The sequence below is a fragment of the Hemitrygon akajei genome, chromosome 5 (assembly GCF_048418815.1).
Source record: "Hemitrygon akajei chromosome 5, sHemAka1.3, whole genome shotgun sequence".
NCBI classification, from domain to species: domain Eukaryota; kingdom Metazoa; phylum Chordata; class Chondrichthyes; order Myliobatiformes; family Dasyatidae; genus Hemitrygon; species Hemitrygon akajei.
Window position 1 is genome coordinate 23,634,455 of NC_133128.1, and position 22,803 is coordinate 23,657,257.

Genomic DNA, 22,803 nt, shown 5'->3' on the forward strand with positions numbered 1-22,803 from the left:
TCGAAGCACTTCATAGCAATTGATGTTAAAGCCACAGGTCAGTAGTCATTCAGGCATGCCACTTTGCTCTTCTTCTTTGGCACTGGGATTATCGTTGCCTTCTTAAAACACAGGGGGATCTTAGACTGAAGCAGGGAGCAGTTGGATCTTTGGCACAGAGATGAAGGGGAATTTCTTTAGCTACAGTGTGGTAAATCTGCCACAGGCAGCTCTGGAGACTAAGTCATTGGGTATATTTTAAGCATTAGTTGATAGATTTCTGATTAGCTAGAGTGTCGTATTTTATGGAGAGAAGGCAGGAGATTGAAGTTGAGAGGGATAATAGATCAGCCATGGTGAAAATGCCCAAATCTGTTCTGGACTAAGTTAGTTAGTAGGGATTGGATCAGAGGGTGAAGGTAGAATGGTAATAGGTGAATCGCTACTGGAAACCAAGGGGACATGGGGCAAATGACCTCCTCAACTTAAATTAGTAAACTAATTTATTATTGTCAGAACACTGTGGTACAGTGAAAGAGATTGTTTTACATGCTATCCATACAGTTCATCTTATCATATCAGTGTACCGAGCGACAACAACAAATGCGGAATAAACTGAATGACTATAGGTTGTACTTTTGCCCCTAACAAAGATGGAGTCCTAGTCGTCGCTGAGCCCCGTCTTTGCCAATAAAACGATCCAGTACAGCCATTGGCTGCCCCTTGCCTAGAACTCGATTTCCCATTGGTCGAAGGTTGTGCTTCCTTGTCAAACTGTGGCGTATGAGCACTAGGCAGAGCTGGCCAACGGGTTGGCGGGGAATACGTGACGTCTTTAAGGCGGCAAATGTGAGGGTCGATGCAACGGTAGAGGAGCCGGAGACGGGCGCGAGAGGGAAAAGGGGAGGAGCCAGGGTGGGCTCGCGCCGTGTCAGGCTGGTGAGGGGCCGGTGGCGGGGGCCGGTCAGCCAGCTCACCGGTTGTCATAGTAACGGAGTGAAGTGGTTGCGAGGGCCGGAGGAGGCGACTCGGTCCAGTGCGGTGAGTCTCTCCTCCTCTGCCAGCGGTGCTGGGTGAGTGGAGGCCTTCGTCTCACCGTCTGGGGCTAACGATTTTGAACTGAGCTTGACTTTTCGGTGTGGGGCCTTGCTTGGGTTTGGGTCACAATTGGGCTGCAAGGGCCGTCATTTAGTTTCGGATTAAGGTGGAGGCTGGGATGAGCATCACCAACGCTGATCGTCAACTCAAGCTGAGTTGTCTGAAATGCTGCGAACACTCAGCGGGTTAGTCAGCATCTGCGGCGAGAGGAACAGATCCATTGTCACTTCTGTTTCTGCACAGCTGCTGCCAGGTCTGCTGTGTGTTTCTTGTATTTGCTTAAACCCATGTCACTCATTGCATTGAAAGTGAGCACCTTACTAGTGATTGATCATTCTTAGTTGTAAGAATCTGTCGTGCTCTATTAGAGTTATAAATCCACGGTCTGAAAGGAACAAGTTGTCAATCTGTAGCAAAGATAATTAATAAATGTTGGAGATATTCAACAGGTAGGGTAGCACTTGTGAAGCAAAACCGCTAACGTGTCAAATCCATTGTCAAAGTTCTGTTTCTGCCCCGATGCTGCTGGGTCTGCTGAGTTTTCAGTGTTTACTTATATTGATATGCTCTTTACTTATATGCTCTTTTCTAGGCATAAGGTAATTTTAATTGTACGTGTACTGCCTTAAGCATTGAAGAGTACAGTACAGGAACAGGCCCTGGCCCAGCTTGTCCACACAGAATAAGTTACCAAATTCAACAAAAATCTCTTGCCTTTGCATGAGCCATTTCCCTTCATTCCCTGGGTATTCATGTGTCTACCTAAAAGGCTCTTACTCGCCACTATTTTATCTGATTATACTACTATTCCTAGCAGCCCCTAGGTACCTACCACTTTCTGGGTTAAAGAAAATTACGAGGTGGCCTACAGGGGAAAAAGTCATCTCTATGACACAGTGGAGTCAAGAAAACAACTTCTCCCTCAATGTCACAAAAACAAAGGAACTGGTTGTGAATTACAGGAGGAATGGACCCCTATAGACATCAATGGATCTGGGGTTGAGAGGGTAAACAGCTTTAAGTTCCTCCTCATCCACATCACTGAGGATGAAACGTGGTCTGTACACACCAGCTGTATGGTAAAAAAGGCACAACGGAGCCTCTTTCACCTCAGACAGTTGAGGAAGTTTGGTATGGGCCCCCAAATCCTAAGAACTTTCTATAGGGACACAATTCAGAGCATCCCGACTGGCTGCATCACTGCCTGGTCTGGGAACTGTACCTCCCATAATTGCAGGATTCTGCACAGAGTGGTGCAGACAGCCCAGCGCATCTGTAGTTGCTAACTTCCCATGATTCAGGACATTCACAAGGACAGGTCTGTAAAAAGGGCCTGTACAATCATTGGAGACCTGAGTCACCCCAACCACAATCTATTTCAGCTGCTACCATTTGGAAACATTACCGCAGCATAAAAGCCAGGATCAACAGGTTCCGGGACAGCTTCTTCCACCAGGACATCAGACTGATGAACTCACGCTGATTTGAGTGTACTTGATATTACATTGACTATTCCATTTATTATAAATTACTATGATTGCACATTCAGGCAGAGACGTATCTTAAAGATTTTTACTCAATTATGTGAAGGATGTAAGAAATAAAGTCAATTCAATTCAATTGCCCCATGCATCTCCCTTAAACTTGACCATACTTCCCATTTAGCTACGTCCTTTGATAATTATTCTGTTGGAATCATAAATCCCCAGTTTGTAAGAACCAAGTTGCCAGTGTACACTATATGTAATAAAATACTGAAAATATTCAGTGGGTTGGGCAGCATTGGTGGAAAAAGAAACTGAGTTTTGTGAAAGATATTTTATCAAAACTAAAAATGACCTCTTTCTCTTTCGACAGATGCTGCCTGACTTGCTGAGTATTACCAGTATTTTTTTTTTGTTTCATATTTCCAGCATCTGTAGTTTTATGTTGGAGACTTGAGTGATTAAATTACTCTTCTCTTTGGTATTTGAATTGTTTTCTGCTCTTACGTGGTGCAAATAAAGACCTACCTTATAGCATAGAAGATTGTAGTACTGAAGAAACTGCTTTATTGATCTAAAAGCAAATTACAGCAGATGCTGGAAATCTGAAATACAAGCAAACGAATCAGGATGTCCAAAAAACAAATGTTAGATCCGTGTTACTCTAACCCAGAGCATTATGCATGTCATATAACTGGAGGTATTTAAAGAGGAAGTAGGTAACTTTTTGTCTTTGAGATTTTTTTTCAATATTTAGGCTTTTGATCATCTGCATCTTCATTTTTCCATTCAACGTTCTATTTCTGTTCATAACCTCTTGCAAATTGTAAACTGATTTTTCAGCTATGTAGTCAGCCCTCCTTATCCGCGGGTTCCGCATGCACGGATTCAACCAACTGCAGATCAGGAAAACCCAGAAGTTCTCTCTCCAGCAATTGTTGTTTGAGCATGTACAGACTTTTCTTTCTTGTCATTATTCCCTAAACAATACAGTGTAACAACTATTTACATAGCATTTACATCATATTAGGTATTATAAGTAATCTAGAGATGATTGAAAGTATACGGGAGGATGTGCGTAGGTTACCGTGGATCGGGAATTTTAAAAAATGGAAGTTCTCTAAGTTGGAACAGGTACATCCGGTATTATTTAGCGTCAGTTAGACGTTTGTCTTAGTATATAGTATATATTTTACCTTTCTATGCATATAAAACATTTAAGAAATGTATGTATTTCAATAATTAAACCACTGCGTTGCTTAGTAATAATTGTAGCTTTCATTGGGGCAGGACCTTCACATGCTCCATTATTCTCACTTTGTTGACCAACTGTAGCCTAACACTTTTCCAATGACTGATGGTGTTTCACCTCTTTCTGATCGCTTTATTATTTCCACTTTATTTTCAATCGTGATTGTTTTCTGGAACAGAAAACACTGTGGGTGGCGGGTCCTAAGCTCCGCCGGGTCCTAAAATCCACTGTACTGAGACAGGTTAAATAAGGTCTGGAGCTCCGCCGGGTCTTAAATTCCACCGACTTGAGCATCCGTGTTTTTAGGTATCCACAAGTGATCCCGGAACCAATTCCCCGCGGATAAGGAGGGCTGACTGTACCCATTCTGTTAATTGTTTAATTTGCCAAGGAAGAATGAACCTGGCACAATAATTGCAGTTCCACAGAAAATCATTGGCCTGCTGTGTATTTGCTGGAACATTCTATTTTTTTTTAAATCAACTTTCCAGCTACTGTTTATTTTATGTTTTGTCATCTTCGCTGTTTATTTGCCATCTCCCATCTTTTGAGTGTAATGACCTTATACAGAGCAATGGTAGTAGACTCTGGATTGGCTGCTTGGTGTACCAACCCTCTTCTGATTTTGACTAGATGACACCAAGTACTTTGGAAGATATAATAAAATTATGGCTCAATTAAATTGGTGGTTCCTCTTCTAAAGGACCCTAAGGGGTTATTCCACTGGACAATACTGCTATTCCACACCCTTCAGAATTTGTTTCTGAGCCAACATCACTAGAATTAAACCCGTTGATTGGCTCTGTATCACATGGTAGCTTGTGCAACATTGTTGCTCTGCTGCTGTAAGAAGTCCTTGGCAGGCAAGGACTTCAGACATTTATCATTTGGAATATTTCATTGCTTGGATTTTAATTTAGTTTTAACTTGGGATCTTTTGCTTAATTTATGAATCCAGTAAATTTCTTTTAATGTAGCAGGGTCCCTCAGATATTCCCTTTCTTGTAAGGTTTTGAAACAATTTCCCTGATGTCATTAGGTTATCCCTAATTTTCCTAAGAATTTGCATCAGCTATTTCTGTCTTTAAATAAGTAAGCTTATATCTTGAATTAACCTACATTTTAGCCATAGGTGCAAGTGCACAATTGTGTTTTGATGTTTGAAATCAGGAATGATTGATTCTTAGAAATCTGTAAACGCTCATTCAATTTTCCATCTTCTACAGCAAAAAGCAGGTGTTGGTGACAAATAGTGGTATGATTCCAGTGAGTTACAATCAGAAAATGGCCCCAGGAAAGAGTATCAAGTACTTGGATCTGGTGCTGTCATGTGAGTGGTCGGATTGCACCTTTATTGGAAAGACAATGGAGGAGTTCTGTGATCATATTGCTGCACATCTGAAAGAGCATCTTAATGAGTATGACAGTTTTGGTGAATTAGGTATGTAACATTTAATATCATTTGTATATTTCTCCTTTGATCTGCTTTCCCAAGCTTACAACAATGTGTCTGCTTTAAGTTTCCAGGATATACCCTGGCAAATTAGAATACCTGCAATGTAAGTGAGACAAGGTTGGTAGAACCACATTAGTATTCTGATGTTCGACAAAATCTGTGTTTGGAAGATTCAGAAGACTTAGCTCAGTTGCTTCCTTGAAGGAAGAGGAATCAAAGAGTCGCTTTTCAATTGAATTGCTAAGAGCAGATCAGCTGTGTAGCCTTGTGTTTTGGGGAGATATTAGACATTGTGACAGTCAAAGCTATCATTTATAGTCCCCTGCACAGATTCTACTTTTTACCCAAAAATTTTATCTCCTCTGAAGATTTCTTTGACTTAATAAAACTGTTTGCAGCTTCAGTGTTATAATCAAACCAAGATTAAATCTTTTCTTTTTCAATCTTTTTATTATTATTATCAATATATATTAGGATTACAAACTTACAAATTTATACTAAACATGAAAGGATACACAAGCAATAGTTACAATATAATTAAGTCTTCCCAAATCATGAATGATACAAATAACATATAAACAAAGCAAAACTAGGTTATATCATAATATATATTTAAAAAAACAAAGAAAAAGAAAAAAAATTTATGCTAGAAAAAACTAATCGAACAACCTAATAATTAATAAAGAGAAAAAAAATAATATAAACAGCCCATTTTTTTAATATCTATTTAAAAAAAATACAAAATCATCAGTGTCACCAACTCTAATCCTCTCAACATATGTATAATCAAAACTGGGAAAACGAATAGGTTTGGAACAGGGTCTCGTTACATCATAGAAAATATTGAATAAATGGTCTCCATGTCTTTTCAAATTTAATAGAAGGGTCAAATACAACACTTCTAATTTTCTCCAAATTTAGACATAACATAGTTTGAGAAAGCCAATAAAATACAGTAGGGGGATTAATTTCTTTCCAATTCAACAAAATAGATCTTCTAGCCATTAATGTAAGAAATGCAATCATTCGACAAGCAGAAGAAGGTAAAGGGATTGAGTCCATCATTGGTAAACCAAAAATTGCAGTAATAGGATGAGGATGTAAATCAATGTTCAATACCGTGGAAATAATATCAAAAATGTCTTTCCAATATTTTTTCAAAAGCGGACATGACCAAAACATATGAGTTAAAGACGCTATCTCAGAATGACATCTGTCACAAATAGGATTTATATAGGAATAAAAATGAGCCAATTTATCCTTAGACATATGAGCCCTATGCACAACTTTAAACTGTATTAATGAATGTTTAGCACATATAGATGATAAATTGACTAATTGAAGAATTTTATCCCAATTCTCAATAGGGATAGTAAGGTTAAGTTCTCTTTGCCAATCATTTTTAATCTTACAGAAGGGCTCTGAACGTATTTTCATAATTATATTGTAGAGTTTTGATATTACACCTTTCTGAGAAGGATTTAGTTCTAACAAATTCTCCAAAATACCCGAAGACTCAAGATTTGGAAAGGTAGGAAGTACAATATTTAAGAAATTCCTAATCTGTAAATATCTTTTTAAAAAAAATGAAATCTAGGCAAATTATATTTATTAGATAATTGTTCAAAAGACATAAAACAATTATCCAAAAATAAATCGGAAAATTGTAGTAATCCTTTAGTCTTCCAAGCTGAATAAGCTTGGTCTATAATAGAAGGATAAAAAAATAAATTGGATACAATAGGAATAGTTAAAACAAACTGATTCAACCCAAAAAATTTCCGAAATTGAAACCATATACGTAAAGTATGTTTAACTATCGGATTGTCAATTTGTTTCTGCAATTTAGAAAGTGCACAGGGAAGAGAAGACCCTAAAATAGAACCCAATGAAAATCTTTGTACAGATTTAGTTTCCAGGTTCACCCAATGAGGGCTAAAAGATAAATCCCAATCCTTTAACCAACATATCAAATATCGGCTATTAACTGCCCAATAATAAAATCTAAAATTAGGCAATGCCAATCCACCTTCCTTCCTTGCCTTCTGTAAATATTTTTTACCTAATCTAGGATTTTTATTCTGCCATATATATATGAAGAAATTTTTGAATCAACATTAGCAAAAAAAGATTTCGGAATAAAAATTGGTATCGCTTGAAATATATATAAAAACTTGGGTAAAATAACCATCTTAATAGCATTAATCCGACCTATCAGAGATAAAGATAATGGTGACCATTTAGTGAACAAACATTTAATCTGATCAATTAAGGGTAAAAAATTAACCTTAAATAACTCCTTATAATTTGTAGTAATTTTAATCCCTAAGTATATAAAAGAGTCATTAACTAATTTAAAAGGTAAATTTCCATAAATTGGTACCTGTCTATTTAAAGGAAACAATTCACTCTTATTAAGATTTAATTTATACCTGGAAAAATTACTAAATTGAGCCAACAATGATATAACTGCAGGAATGGATTTCTCAGGATCAGAAATAAATAATAATAAATCATCTGCATATAATGATAACTTATGTATATCCATCCCACGAGTAATGCCAAAAATGTTCAGTGATTCTCTCATCGCAATTGCCAAAGGTTCTAAAGCAATATCAAATAATAATGGACTAAGAGGACAGCCTTGTCTAGTACCCCGAAATAAACGAAAAAAGGGAGAACTTTGATTGTTTGTAAGCACCGAGGCTACTGGAGTATGATATATCAGTTTAATCCAGGAAATGAATGTCGGACTAAAATTAAACTTCTCAAGCACAGTAAATAAGTATGGCCATTCAACTCTATCAAATGCTTTCTCCGCATCTAATGAAATGACACATTCTGAGGTGCTACGTGAAGGAGTATAAACAATATTCAATAATCTAATATTGAAAAAAGAATAGCGATTTTTAATAAAACCAGTTTGATCTTCCGAGATAATTTGAGGTAATACCTTCTCCAGCCTGGACGCCAGTAACTTGGAAAAGATCTTGGAATCTACATTCAATAAGGATATTGGTCTATAGGATGCACTGTCAGTAGGGTCTTTATCTTTTTTCAATATTAAAGAAATGGAAGCTCTATAAAAAGATTGTGGCAGTTTACCCAATCTAATTGCTTCTTCAAAAACCCTGCATAACCAAGGAGAAAGAGTAGCGGAAAAACATTTTTAAAATTCTACAGTATACCCATCAGGACCTGGTGCTTTCCCAGAATTCATAGAGGAAATAACCCCTTTAATTTCTGCATCCGTAATAGGAGTTTCTAATATTGAAAGATCATCTGATGATAATTTTGGAAAATTCAATTTCCCAAGAAAATTATACATGGTATTATGATCATGAGGGAATTCAGAATGATACAGGGAGGTATAAAAATCTTGAAAAGATTTGTTTATCTCATCATGGTTAACTGTCAATTCACCATTCTGTTGACGAATCTTAATAATTTGACATTTAACCAAAGCATTCTTCAATTGATTAGCTAACAGTTTACCCGATTTATCACTGTATATAAAAATCAGATCTGGTTTTCATTAATTGATTTTCAATCGAAGATGTAAGTAATAAACTGTGTTCCATTTGAAGTTCAGCCCTTTGTTTGTAAAGCTCCTTACTAGGAGCAGTCGAATATTTCTTGTCAATTTCTTTAATTTTATCAACCAATAAAAAAGTTTCCTTCTTAATACGTTTTCTCAAACCAACAGAATAGGAGATAATCTGACCACGTATATATGCTTTAAAAGTGTCCCAAAGTGTTCCGCAAGAAATATCATCCGTGGAATTAGTTGAAAAGAAGAAATCGATCTATTCCTTCATAAATTTAATGAAACCCGGATCTTGCAGTAAGGTAGTATCAAATCGCCATTGCCTAACACTAGAAGCTGTATCCATAAATTTAATAGAAAGTTTCAATGGAGCATGATCAGAGATGGCTATAATATCATAATTACAACCAATTACAGATGGAATAAAACAAGAGTCAATAAAAAAATAATCAATTCTTGAGTAAGAATGATAAACATGTGAGAAAAATGAAAACTCTTTGTCCTTAGAATGCCGAAATCTCCAAATATCGAAAATTCCATTATCAGTCAAAAAAGAATTAATGTAAGTGGCCAACTTATTAGGTAAAGTCTGAGTGGATATAGATCTGTCCAGCAAAGGATTTAAACAACAATTAAAGTCACCACCCATTAACAACATATATTCATTTAGATTAGGTAGAGAAGTAAATAAGGACTTTAAAAAATCAGGATAATCCACATTTGGAGCATAAACATTAACCATAGCAACCTTTTTGTTAAAAAGTAACCCAGTAATTAACAAAAATCTACCATTCAGATCCGAAATAATATCGTGTTGGACAAATGTAATAGAGGAGTCAATAAAAATTGAAACTCCCTTTACTTTGGCATTCAAATTCGAATGGTACTGTTGACCCCTCCAAAACCTAAAAAAAATTGATTGTCCTCTTCACATGAGTTTCTTGTACAAAAATAATATGTGCATTCAGTCTTTGGAATACTTTGAAAATCTTTTTCCGTTTAATCGGTTTAAGCCATTAGTATTCCAAGAGACAAAATTAATGGTCTGAGCCATATTTCTAAAATCAACCCTTTGGTATATAAAGAGTTAACCAAATTATGAACTCATGCACCCGGAAGAGGAACAAAAATAAGGGGCGGTCCCAGAAGTGACGATATCGCGGAGATTTTAGTAGTTTAAAATCAGCCCAAATGAAAAAACTTTTAAAAAACTGGTAAAAAGAACGATAGATTTAGAAAAGAGACCCCCACCCCCCACCCACGAAGAAAAAGCCCAACCCGAACCTGGAGAAGGCTGGGAAAAAAAAGGAATGATACTAAATCTACCCCCGTGTCAGCAGAAGGCAACTCCAAATATATAAAGGAGAGAAAAAAAGATCCACCCAAACTCCAAAAATGTAATTATCACTATAATAAAACAAACTTCTTAATATAATTGCTAGTAAAAAAAAACAAAAAGAATATAAACACTAGTAACTTATAAATCGGGTTAAAACCCAAACAAAAAGTTAAAATGTGATAAGAAATGCATTATAGGAAGAAGACGAGAGGGAAAAAAATGGCGAAATCAAAAAAAAACAAGAAATATTTTAGAGAAGAAACCGCCATCTTAGTCACACAAAAAATGAAAAGAATATATATCAAACCGTTTTTAAAAATTCACCTTCAAAGGGTTAATAATAATGACCAAAAATATACAGTGGTTAAAGTAAGTAAAATAAGAAGATTAGTACGTCGAAAAAAAAACTTTAATTAAAATATAGAATAAACCTACACCAATAGCCAGAAACAAAATCTGGTTTTGGAAACAAAAACTATCTTGTAACGATCAAAATCACTCATTTATTAGAGATGAGAATCCAAAGCAGTAGAGTAGTTCTCATCCAGAAAGCTTCGAGCTTCAGATGTGGAGAGAAAAACGCGTCGTGGTGCAGTCGGAGGCGAGATTCTAAGCTTCGCAGGGTATAAAAGCGCTGGTTTTAGATTTTTCTCATAACATTCGGACATCAGAGGTTTAAAAAGAAGCTGTGCCTTCATTACTTCTGGACTAAAATCCTCCACTAATCTAAACTCGAAATCTTTGAATTTAACCGTCCCTAAATGCCGAGCCACCCGAATAAGTTGCTCTTTGACATGCACATAATGAAATCGAACAATTACAGCAGGTGGTTTAGATGAAGAATTTAATGATCGGCGCATATTTATGTGGGCGCGATCAAGTAACGAGGGACTGTCTGGGAATACAGAAGGGAACGCATCCTTTAAAAGTTGAGCAACATACTTTCTGTTGCCGTTAGAATCTTTCCCAGGGTCTCGTCCTTTAGATCTCAAAGCCATTTCTGTACTCATTTCTTCAAAATTCACTCTTAAAGGTAAGTCCAAAAAAGTAGCAAGAATCTTTTGGTGTAGGTAAAAGTAAGTTAAATAAGGGTGATCATAGGTTAAGAAAAGTAAAGGTTATGGAGCAAATCTGAAACAGTACTCACTCCATGAGCGCCCCTGGTGACCTCCCCCAAGATTAAATCTGAACCACATATCTGTTTATTTCCACAAATGTCAGATTTCCAGCTTCTTCCTCTCCTGTTAAAGCCCTCTTCCCTGACTTTGGAATAGATGATTCTATATGTAACAATGTGTTTCTGTATCTGCCTCCCTCATTTCACTTTCTGAAAATTGTATGATTTTAAATTGTTCCCATGCATTAATCTTGGACATTCCATCTACCCTTTACATTGTTGTGTACTTAATCTTTACATAAAGAGACTGATTTTTTTTTCAGTCCATGCATTGTCTGAAGTGCTTTGAGAGACTTTAATACAACCTATGGAACATGTTGTCTAAGTGGGTGGCAGAAGAATGGTACTCACAACATTTAAGTGGTACTAGATGAGCACTTGAATTGCCAAGGTACAACAGATTAAGGACCAAGTGTTGGTAAATGGAATTGGTGTTGTTGGATAATTGATGATTGGCAAGGCCATGATGGGCTGTGTGTGCTTCTGTAGTGAGTAACTCCGCCTGTATGTTGTTCATTAGTTTTTTTCTTAGACACCACTCTACAAGCAAGTTATGAAGAATCCACCAGATGAGCATCGAAGAGTGGACACAAAAACAAAAAATATGTTATCCAGGTTCATTAGCTATTAATATATAATATTCTATTAGATAGTTTTCTTCAATCTATCTTTCAGATGAGTTCCAGTGCCTTTGGCGAGGCTGTGGTTTTCTGGCAGTGGAAGGGCCCAATGAGCTGGTGGTACATGTCAACTTTCACAGCTATCATGCCAAGCTGAAACACTTTGGTTCGGAGCTGCAACGACTACGTCCTGATTTGCCAGTGTGCTCCCTGGACAGTCAGAACCAAAATTTGATCCCAGAGATTACAGAGACTTTCTTCTGCCAATGGGAACATTGTGATGTGAGTACAGAACCTTGACTCAATGTTGCTACCACTTCTGTACAGTTAGAAAGAAAAAGTAAAGAATGGCCCATAAATTGCATGGAAAATTTGTGATATTTAAACATGCATCTTTTGATTCATGTGATGGTAAGAAAACTAAACTAAAATTTGTGACAAGAAAATGTCGTACTATAAATAAATTGTCACAAATGAAATCTCTGGGTCATTTACAATCCTTCATTATAAGATTTGCTTAAAAAAACAACCTCAACTTTGTAAGCTTCAAAAAAGTGATGTGTTTACACTGTTAAGACAAGTTATATGTTAAATGAGTTTAGCTGATACATTAAAAATGGGCTTTTTCTTTTTCAATCTTTTTATTATTAATATCAACATAATGAGATTGATACATAGATAATGGGATTACAAACATACACATTTCAACTGAACATGAAAGAATACATAAGCAATAGTTACAGTATAAATGAGTCTTCCCAAATCATGGACGATACAAGTAACCAATAAACAAGGCAAACCTAGGTATATCGTAATATGTATTAAAAAAAAACAGAAAACAGAAAAAGAAAAAAAATTATGCAAAAAAACTAATCTAACAATCTAATAACTAATAAGAAAAAAAACAAAAAAAGAAAAAAGGGAAAAAGAAAAAAAGAAAAAAAAGGGTTGTTTATAACATCCAACAAAGATACAAAATCATCAGTGTCATCAACTCCGATCCTCTCAACATATGTAAAATCAAAACTGGAAAAACAAATAGGCTTGGAACAGGGTCATATTACATCATATGAAAATATTGAATAAATGATCTCCATATCTTTTCAAATTTAATAGAAGTATCAAATACAACACTTCTAATTTTTTCTAAATTTAGACATAACATAGTTTGAGAAAACCAATGAAATACGGTAGGAGGATTAATTTCTTTCCAATTCAACAAAATATATCTTCTAGCCATTAATGTAAGAAATGCATTCATTCGACAAGCAGAAGAGGATAAATGAAGTGAGTCCATCATAGGTAAACCAAAAATTGCAGTAATAGGATGAGGTTCTAAATCAATGTTCAATACCGTGGAAATAATATCAAAAATGTCTTTCCAATATTTTTTCAAAAGCGGACAAGACCAGAACATATGAGTTAAAGACGCTATCCCTGAATGACATCTGTCACAAATAGGATTTATATAGGAATAAAAATGAGCCAATTTATCCTTGGACATATGAGCCCTATGCACAACCTTAAACTGTATTAATGAATGTTTAGCACATATAGATGATGTATTAACTAATTGAAGAATTTTATCCCAATTCTCAATAGGGATAGTAAGGTTAAGTTCTCTTTCCCAATCATTTTTAATCTTATAGAAGGGCTCTGAACGTATCTTCATAATTATATTGTAAAGTTTTGATATTAGCCCTTTCTGAGAAGGATTTAGTTCAAACAAATTCTCCAAAATACCTGAAGACACAAGATTTGGAAAGGTAGGAAGTACAGTATTTAAGAAATACCTAATCTGTAAATATCTAAAAAAATGAAATCTAGGCAAATTATATTTATTAGATAATTGTTCAAAAGACATAAAACAATTATCCAAAAATAAATCGGAAAAACGTAGTAATCCTTTAGTCTTCCAAGCTGAATAAGCTTGGTCTATAATAGAAAGATAAAAAAAGCAATTGGATACAATAGGAATATTTAAAACAAACTGAGTCAACCCAAAAAATTTCCGAAATTGAAACCATATACGTAAAGTATGTTTAACCATCGGATTGTCAATTCGTTTCTGCAATTTAGAAAGCGCACAGGGAAGAGAAGACTCTAAAATAGAACCCAATGAAAATCCTTGTACAGATTTAGTTTCCAGGTTCACCCAATGAGGGCTAAAAGATAAATCCCAATCCTTTAACAAACATATCAAATATCGGATATTAACTGCCCAATAATAAAATCTAAAATTAGGCAATGCCAATCCACCTTCCTTCCTTGCCTTCTGTAAATATTTTTTACCTAATCTAGGATTTTTATTCTGCCATATATATGAAGAAATTTTTGAATCAACATTAGCAAAAAAAGATTTTGGAATAAAAATTGGTACCGCTTGGAATATATATAAAAACTTGGGTAAAATAACCATCTTAATATCATTAATCCGACCTATCAGAGATAAAGATACTGGTGACCATTTAGTAAACAAACATTTAATCTGATCGATTAGGGGTAAAAAATTAACCTTAAATAAGTCCTTATAGTTTTTGGTGATTTTAATCCCTAAATAAATAAAAGAGTCATTAACTAATTTAAAAGGTAAATTTCCATAAATTGGAACCTGTCTATTTAAAGGAAACAATTCATTCTTATTAAGATTTAATTTATACCTGGAAAAATTACTAAATTGAGCCAACAATGATATAACTGCAGGAATGGATTTCTCAGGATCAGAAATAAATAATAATAAATCATCTGCATATAATGATAGCTTATGTATATCCGTCCCACGATTAATGCCAAAAATGTTCTGTGATTCTCTGATAGCAATTGCCAAAGGTTCTAAAGCAATATCAAATAATAATGGACTAAGAGGACAGCCTTGTCTAGTACCCCGAAATAAACGAAAAAAGGGAGAACTTTGATTGTTTGTAAGCACCGAGGCTACTGGAGTATGATATATCAGTTTAATCCAGGAAATGAATGTCGGACTAAAATTAAACTTCTCAAGCACAGTAAATAAGTATGGCCATTCAACTCTATCAAATGCTTTCTCCGCATCTAATGAAATGACACATTCTGAAGTACTATGTGAAGGAGTATAAACAATATTCAATAATCTCCTAACATTGAAAAAAGAATAGCGATTTTTAATAAAACCAGTTTGATCTTCCGAGATAATTTGAGGTAATACCTTCTCCAGCCTGGATGCCAGTAACTTGGAAAAGATCTTGGAATCTACATTCAATAAGGATATTGGTCTATAGGATGCACAGTCAGTAGGGTCTTTATCTTTTTTCAATATTAAAGAAATGGAAGCTCTATAAAAAGATTGTGGCAGTTTACCCAATCTAATTGCTTCTTCAAAAACCCTGCATAACCAAGGAGAAAGAGTAGCGGAAAAACATTTTTAAAATTCTACAGTATACCCATCAGGACCTGGTGCTTTCCCAGAATTCATAGAGGAAATAACCCCTTTAATTTCTGCATCCGTAATAGGAGTTTCTAATATTGAAAGATCATCTGATGATAATTTTGGAAAATTCAATTTCCCAAGAAAATCATATATGGTATTATGATCATGAGGGAATTCAGAATGATACAGGGAGGTATAAAAATCTTGAAATGATTTGTTTATCTCATCATGGTTAACTGTCAGATCCCCATTCTGCTGACGAATCTTAGTAATTTGACGTTTAACCGAAGCATTCTTCAATTGACTCGCTAACAGTTTACCCGATTTATCACTATGTATATAAAAATCAGATCTGGTTTTCATTAATTGATTTTCAATCAAAGATGTAAGTAATAAACTATGTTCCATTTGAAGTTCAACCCTTTGTTTGTAAAGTTCCTCACTAGGACTAGTCGAATATTTCTTGTCAATCTCTTTAATTTTTTCAACCAATAAAAGAGTTTCCTTCTTAATGCGTTTTCTCAGACCAACGGAGTAGGAGATAATCTGTCCACGTATATATGCTTTACAAGTGTCCCAAAGTGTTCGCAAGAAATATCATTCGTGGAATTAGTTGAAAAGAAGAAATCAATCTGTTCCTTCATAAATTTAATAAAATCCGGATCTTGCAATGAGGTAGAATCAAATCGCCATTGTCTAGCATTAGAAGCTGTATCCGTAAATTTAATAGAAAGTTTTAATGGAGCATGGTCAGAGATGGCTATAATATCATAATTACAACCAATTACCGATGGAATAAAACAAGTCAATTAAAAAATAATCAATTCTCGAGTAGGAATGATAAACATGTGAGAAAAATGAAAACTCGTTGTCCTTAGAATGCCGAAATCTCCAAATATCAAAAATTCCATTATCAGTCAAAAAAGAGTTAATATAGGTGGCCGACTTATTAGGTAAAGTCTGAGTAGATATAGATCTGTCCAACAAAGGATTTAAACAACAATTAAAGTCACCACCCATTATTAACTTATATTCATTTATATTAGGTAGAGAAGTAAATAAGGACTTTAAAAAAGTCAGGATAATCCACATTTGGAGCATAAACATTAACCATTGCAACCTTTTTGTTAAAAAGTAAGCCAGTAATTAACAAAAATCTACCATTCGGATCTGAAAAAATATCGTGATGGACAAATGCAATAGAGGACTCAATAAAAATTGAAACTCCCCTTACTTTAGCATTCGCATTCGAATTCGAATGGTACTGTTGACCCCTCCAAAACCTAAAAAAGTGATACTTGTCCTCTTTCCTCACATGAGTTTCTTGTGCAAAAATAATATGTGCATTCAGTCTTTGGAATACTTTAAAAATCTTTTTCTGTTTAATCGGATGGTTTAAGCCATTAGTATTCCAAGAGACAAAATTAATGGGCTGAGCCATATTTCTGAAATCAACCCTTTGGTATATAAAGGGTTAACCGAATTATGAACTCATGCATCCGGAAGAGGAACAAAAATCAGGGGCGGACCCAGAAATGACGACAGCGCGGACATTTTAGTAGTTTAAAATCAGCCCAAATGAAAAAACTAAAAAAAAACTGGTGTAAAGAGCATAAGATTTAGAAATAGACCCCCCACCCAAGAGGAGAAAAAGCCACCCCAGCCAGGAAAAGGCTGGGAAAAAAGAGGAATGAAACTAAATCTACCCCCATATCAGCAGAAGGCAACTCCGTATATAAAGGATAAAAAAGATCCACCCAAACTCTAAAGAAATAATAATCACTATACTGAAACCAAATTTCTTAATATAATTGCTAGTAAAAAAAAACCAAAAAGAGTATAATCACTAGTAACTTATAAATCGGGTTAAAACCCAAACAAACCAAAAAAAAATTTAAACTGTGATAAGAAATGCATTATAGGAAGAAGACGAGAAAAAAAAATGGCGAAATCAAAAAAAAACCAAAAATATTTTAGAGAAGAAACCGCCATCTTGGTAAAAAAAACATTCACCTTCGAAGGATTAATAATAATGACCAAAAATAAAGTACAGTGATTAAAGTAAGTAAAATAAAAAGATTAGTACATCAAAAAAAAACTTTAGCTGGAGTATAAAATATAGAGTAAACCTACACCAATAGCCAGAAACAAAATCTGGTTTTGGAAACAAAAACCATCTTACAACGATCAAAATCACTCATTTATTGAAGACGAGAATCCGCAGCAGTAGGGAAGTTCTCATTCATAAAGCTTCTCGCTTCAGATGTAGAAAAGAAAACACGCCGAGATGCATTGGGAGGCGAGATTCTGTGCTTTGCAGGGTATAAGAGCGCAGGTTTTAGATTTTTCTCATAACATTCGGACATCAGAGGTTTAAAAAGAAGCCTTGCCTTCATTACTTCTGGACTAAAATCCTCCACTAATCGAAAATCAAACTCTTGGAATTTGACCACCCCTACACGCCGAGCCACACGAATAAGTTGCTCTTTAACATGCACATAGTGAAATCGGACAATTACAACTGGTGGTTTAGCTGAAGCACTTGGTGATCGACGCATAATTCTGTGAGCGCGATCAAGTAACGGAGGACTGTCTGGGAATACAGAAGGGAACGCATCCTTTAAAAGTTGAGCAAAATACTTTGAGGGGTCCCCTTGTTCAATACCTTCCGGGAGACCAAGTATGCGTAAGTTCTGTCTTCTGAACCGATTTTCAAAGTCGACACTCTTGGCTTTAAGTGTTTCCACCTGTTTAATCGTCGAAGATAATTGCTGCTCCAGTTTTTCGATTATCAAGTCTCGCTTCCGAGCGTCCTCTTGCAAAGTTGCGATTAGAGCTAGCTGCTGGTTAACTACTGAATCAGTCTTATCCATATAATCCTGAAAAGCCTTTATATCTTGTTTGAAAATCCGTCGTTGTTCTTCAAATTTTTCATTTAAAACCTCCATAACATTTCATAAGTCAATTCAGTGCGCTTAGGATCGGTCTTTTTCTCCTTCCCGTTCCCGTTAGAATCTTTCCCAGGGTCTCGCCCTTTAGATCTCAAAGCCATTTCTGTATTCATTTTTTTCAAAATTCACAATAAACTCTTAAAGATAAGTCCAAAAAAGTAGCAAGAATCTTTTGGTGTAGGTAAAAGTAAGTTAAATAAGGGTGATCATAGGTTAAAAAAAGTAAAGGTTATGGAGCGAATCTGAAACTGTGCTCACTCCATGAGCGTCTCCTGCTGACCTCCTGGGCTTTTAAACAGCTAGAATGTGATATGCCTAACTACAGAGACCTAGAAAAAGAGCAATTGAAGTTCAAATCCCATAAAGCAAACTATATAAAGAATAATAGAAATTTTAATTGATTATATTTCTCTTCCTTTCATTCTTTCTGAGTTGACTCTGTTTCCTCTATCGTTTCAGTGTCTCTTTCTCAATCCCTTGAGAGTTTTTGGGTAACTAGAAAGGCTGTTGGTCCATTGTCTTTGCAATATAATTATATAAACACATACTTCTGATGATCTGTGAAAATATTAGCAATTTTTTTTGTTATTAAAGAATTCCTGTCATTGCTCCAGCAAACCGTCAATATTTTGGGATGTATTTCTTGCCCCTCCCATTTTTGCTTTTATTCTAGGTATGATGACTTGCTGGATTAAGGTTCCGCTTTTGTATTGACCATCCTCTGGCATTTAGCCCAAGTGAGATTTTACATTTAAATTGCTGAATCCAATTATGCAGCTCCTGAAGATACCTGTTAACAAGTCTACCAAAAAGAAGACTTGGTCCCTTAAACAAGAAAAAGTCTACAGATCTTGGAAATCCAAGCAACAAACACAAAATGTTGGAGCAACTCAACATGCCAGGCAGCATCTGTGGATAAAAAGTACGGTTGATGTTTTGGACCGAGACCCTTCACCAGAACAGACCATAAAGCAGAGCATCTGGAAATATTATGCCAGAAAACATGGTTACTACAGAGGTGTGAAGATATGTAAAGCTTTGAAGTTTAAGAATTCCCACCAACCTTCACTTGCATCATTCTGGCCAATGTGCTGTCACTGGAGAACACATTCAAAGACCTGAAAGCAAGATTGTTTCACCAGAGGCACATGAGGGACTACTGTGTGTACTTTTTCCACAGAGAAATGGCTCGTCCCTAGCTCTCCTGCTACAGCACACCAGCCCAAAGATTTTTTGATGCACCACAGATTGCACAATAGAGTGAGGCCAGAGAAAAGGAGGCAGCACCAACTTCATGATAAGCTTGTTATATTGCATAAAAGTGTCAGTTTTGTCCCATTTTTGCTCTCCTGATTTGAAACATCTGGCAGTGAAGTGCTGTCTATCTACCAAGAATGTTCTCTGCTATCATTCTGACTGCAGTCTACATCTCACCTCAAAGTACAAAAAATATTTATTATCAAAGTACACGTCACCATACACTACCTGAAATTCATCCTCTTGCGAACATTCATAGTAGATACAAATAAATGCAATAGAATCAATGAAAATCTACATGCGAACAAAGATGGGCAAACCAATCTGTAAAAGAAGGCAAACTGTGCAAATACAATAAATGAATGAATAATATTGAGAACATGAGTTGCAGAGGCCTTGAAAGTGAGTTCATTAGTTCTGGAACTAGTTCACTGATATGGTGAGTGAAGTTGTCCATGCTGGTTCAGGATCCTAATGGTTGAAGGGTAATAACTGTTCCTGAACCTGGTGGTGTGGGACCCAAGGCTCAACTCAGGCACACATAAGCAGGGCAACACTGAGGATCATGTTTTGATTTTTCAAGTGCCTTCAATACCATACAGCCCTCTCTGCTGGGGAGAAAACTGTTCGATACAGGTTGGCACTTCCATTTGTATCCTGGATAATGGACTATCTGACTGGCAGACCACAGTTTGTGCAGCTTCAGAGCTTTGTGTCAGACATGGCTATGAGCAGCACTTGGGTCCCACAGGGGACTGTATTGGCTCCCTTCCTGTTTACCCTGTATACCTTGGACTTTCGATGCAACACTGAGTCAGTCATTTGCAGAAATTCTCTGATGATTCAGCAATAGTTGGGTGTATAATGGGAGGATGAATACAGGGCCCTGGTGGAGGATTTTGTTGAATGGTGGAAGCTGAATCATCTGCAGCTCATCAGTAAGACAAAGGCGAAAGAACAAGCCAGCACGTCTCCCTGTTACTATTTATGGTGAAAACGTGGATGTGGTGAGGGCCTACAAGTACCTGGGGGTGCACCTGGACAACAAACTTGAGTGGAGCACCAACACAGGAGCTGTGTACAAGAAGGGCCAATGATGCCTCTACTTCCTGAGGAGATAGTTCCTTTGGAGTTTGCAAGCTTCTCCTTCACATGTTCTGCCAGTCTGTTGTCGCCAGTACAATCTGCTATGCAGTGGTATGCTGAAGCAATGGCATCAACACAGGTGATGCCAATAGGCTAAATAAACTGATTAGAAAGGCTGGCTCTGTTTTAGGAGTCAAACTGGACACAGTGGAGGCTGTGGAAGAAAAAGAGACCCTCTGGAAAACCCTGGCAAATCTGGACAATGTCTTTCTCTCACCCTCTGCATGCTACCTTGGCTGAACAGAGGAGCATTTTCAGTAATAGACTTAAGAAATCTGCATTGCTCCAAAGAACGCTATGTGAGGTCATTCTTATCCTTTGCTATTAGACTCTATAAGGAGTCAACCTAGAGCCGGGGAGGTGAAAAACCCCTCCTGTTAGGCTGCTGTTAAGCTCTGTTTAAGACTTGTTTACCACACCCTGCTATCACGGACACCCTGTGCAATACTACCAACGCTTCTTATCTGGACAGTGTGAATGTGCACCCATTTCTGTCTCCCTTTCTCTTCACCATCTACACCTCGGACTTCAACTACTGCACAGAGTCTTGCCATCTTCAGAAGTTTTCTGATGACTCAGCCATAGTTGGATGCATCAGCAAGGGAGATGAGGCGGAGTACAGGGCTATGGTGGGAAACCTTGTCACATGGTGTGAGCAGAATCATTGGCAGCTTAATGTGAAAAAGACTAAGGAGCTGGTGGTGGACCTGAGGAGGGCTAAGGCACCGGTGACCCCTGTTTTCATCCAAGGGGTCAGTGTGGACATGGTGGAGGATTACAAATACCTGGGGATAGGAATTCACAATAAACTAGACTGGTCAAAGAACACTGAGGATATCTACAAGAAAGGTCAGAGCCATCTCTACTTCCCGAGGAGACAGAGGTCCTTTAACATCTGCCGGACGATGCTGAGGATGTTCTACGAGTCTGGTGGCCGGAGCTATCATGTTTGCTGTTGTGTGCTGGGGCAGCAGGCTGGGGTAGCAGACACCAACAGAATCAACAAACTCATTCGTAAGGCCAGTGATGTTGTGGGGGTGGAACTGTACTCTCTGACAGTGGTGTCTGAAAAGAGGATGCTGTCCAAGTTGCATGCCACCTTGGACAATGTCTCCCATCCACTCCATAATGTACTGGTTAGGCACAGGAGTTCATTCAGCCAGAGACTCATTCCACCGAGATGTAACACTGAGCGTCATAGGAAGTCATTCCTGCCTGTGGCCATCAAACTTTACAACTCCTCCCTCGGAGTGTCAGACACCCTGAGCCAATAGGCTGGTCCTGGACTTACTTCCGCTTGGCATAATTTAATTATTATTATTTAATTGTTTATGGTTTTATATTACTATATTTCTACACTATTCTTCGTTGGTGCGACTGTAACGAAACCCAATTTCCCTCGGGATCAATAAAGTATGTCTGTCAATGGTGCTGCAGCAACAACCTAGCACTCTATGTCAGTAAGACAAAAGAGCTGATTGTGGACTTCAGGAAGGGTAAGATGAAGGAACACATACCAATCGTCATAGAGGGATCAGAAGTGGAGAGAGTGAGCAGCTTCAACTTCCTGAGTGTCAGGATCTGTGAGGATCTAACCTGTTCCCAACATATTGATCCAGTTATAAAGAAGGCAAGACAGCGACTATACTTTATTAGGAGTTTGAAGAGATTTGGCATGTCAACAAATACACTCAAAAACTTCTGTAGTTGTATCGTGGAGAGCATTCTGACAGGCTGCATCACTGTCTCGTATCAAGGGTCTACTGCACAATACTGAAAGAAGCTGCGTAAGGTTGTAAATCTAGTCAGCTCCATCTTGGGCACTAGCCTACAAAGTACCCAGGGCATCTTCAGGGAGCGGTGTCTCAGAAAGGCAATGTCCATTATTAAAGACCTCAAGCACCCAGGGCATGCCCTTTTCTCATTGTTAGGAGATACAGAAGCCTGAAGGCATACACTCAGTGATTCAGGAACAGCTTCTCCCCCTCCGCCATCCAATTCCTAAATGGACTTTAAAGCTTTGGACACTACCTCACTTTTTTAGTATACAGTTTTTCTGTTTTTGCACATTTTTAAATAATCTATTCAATA

General features: G+C 36.8%; 1 protein-coding gene across 3 annotated transcripts in view; it reads left to right on the forward strand.

The window, feature by feature from the left end:
- The first annotated feature begins 813 nt into the window (after positions 1-813).
- LOC140727551 (histone H4 transcription factor) overlaps positions 814-22,803 on the forward strand; it is a 54,723-nt gene continuing 32,733 nt past the window's right edge. The window contains exons 1-3 of one of the 3 annotated variants that reach the window (XM_073045027.1): positions 814-1,052; positions 5,040-5,254; positions 12,008-12,234. In XM_073045027.1, coding sequence (XP_072901128.1) covers positions 5,071-5,254; positions 12,008-12,234 — 411 coding nt within the window. In that variant the 5' untranslated portion in view covers positions 814-1,052; positions 5,040-5,070. The other 2 variants (XM_073045025.1, XM_073045026.1) reach the window with 2 other exon arrangements.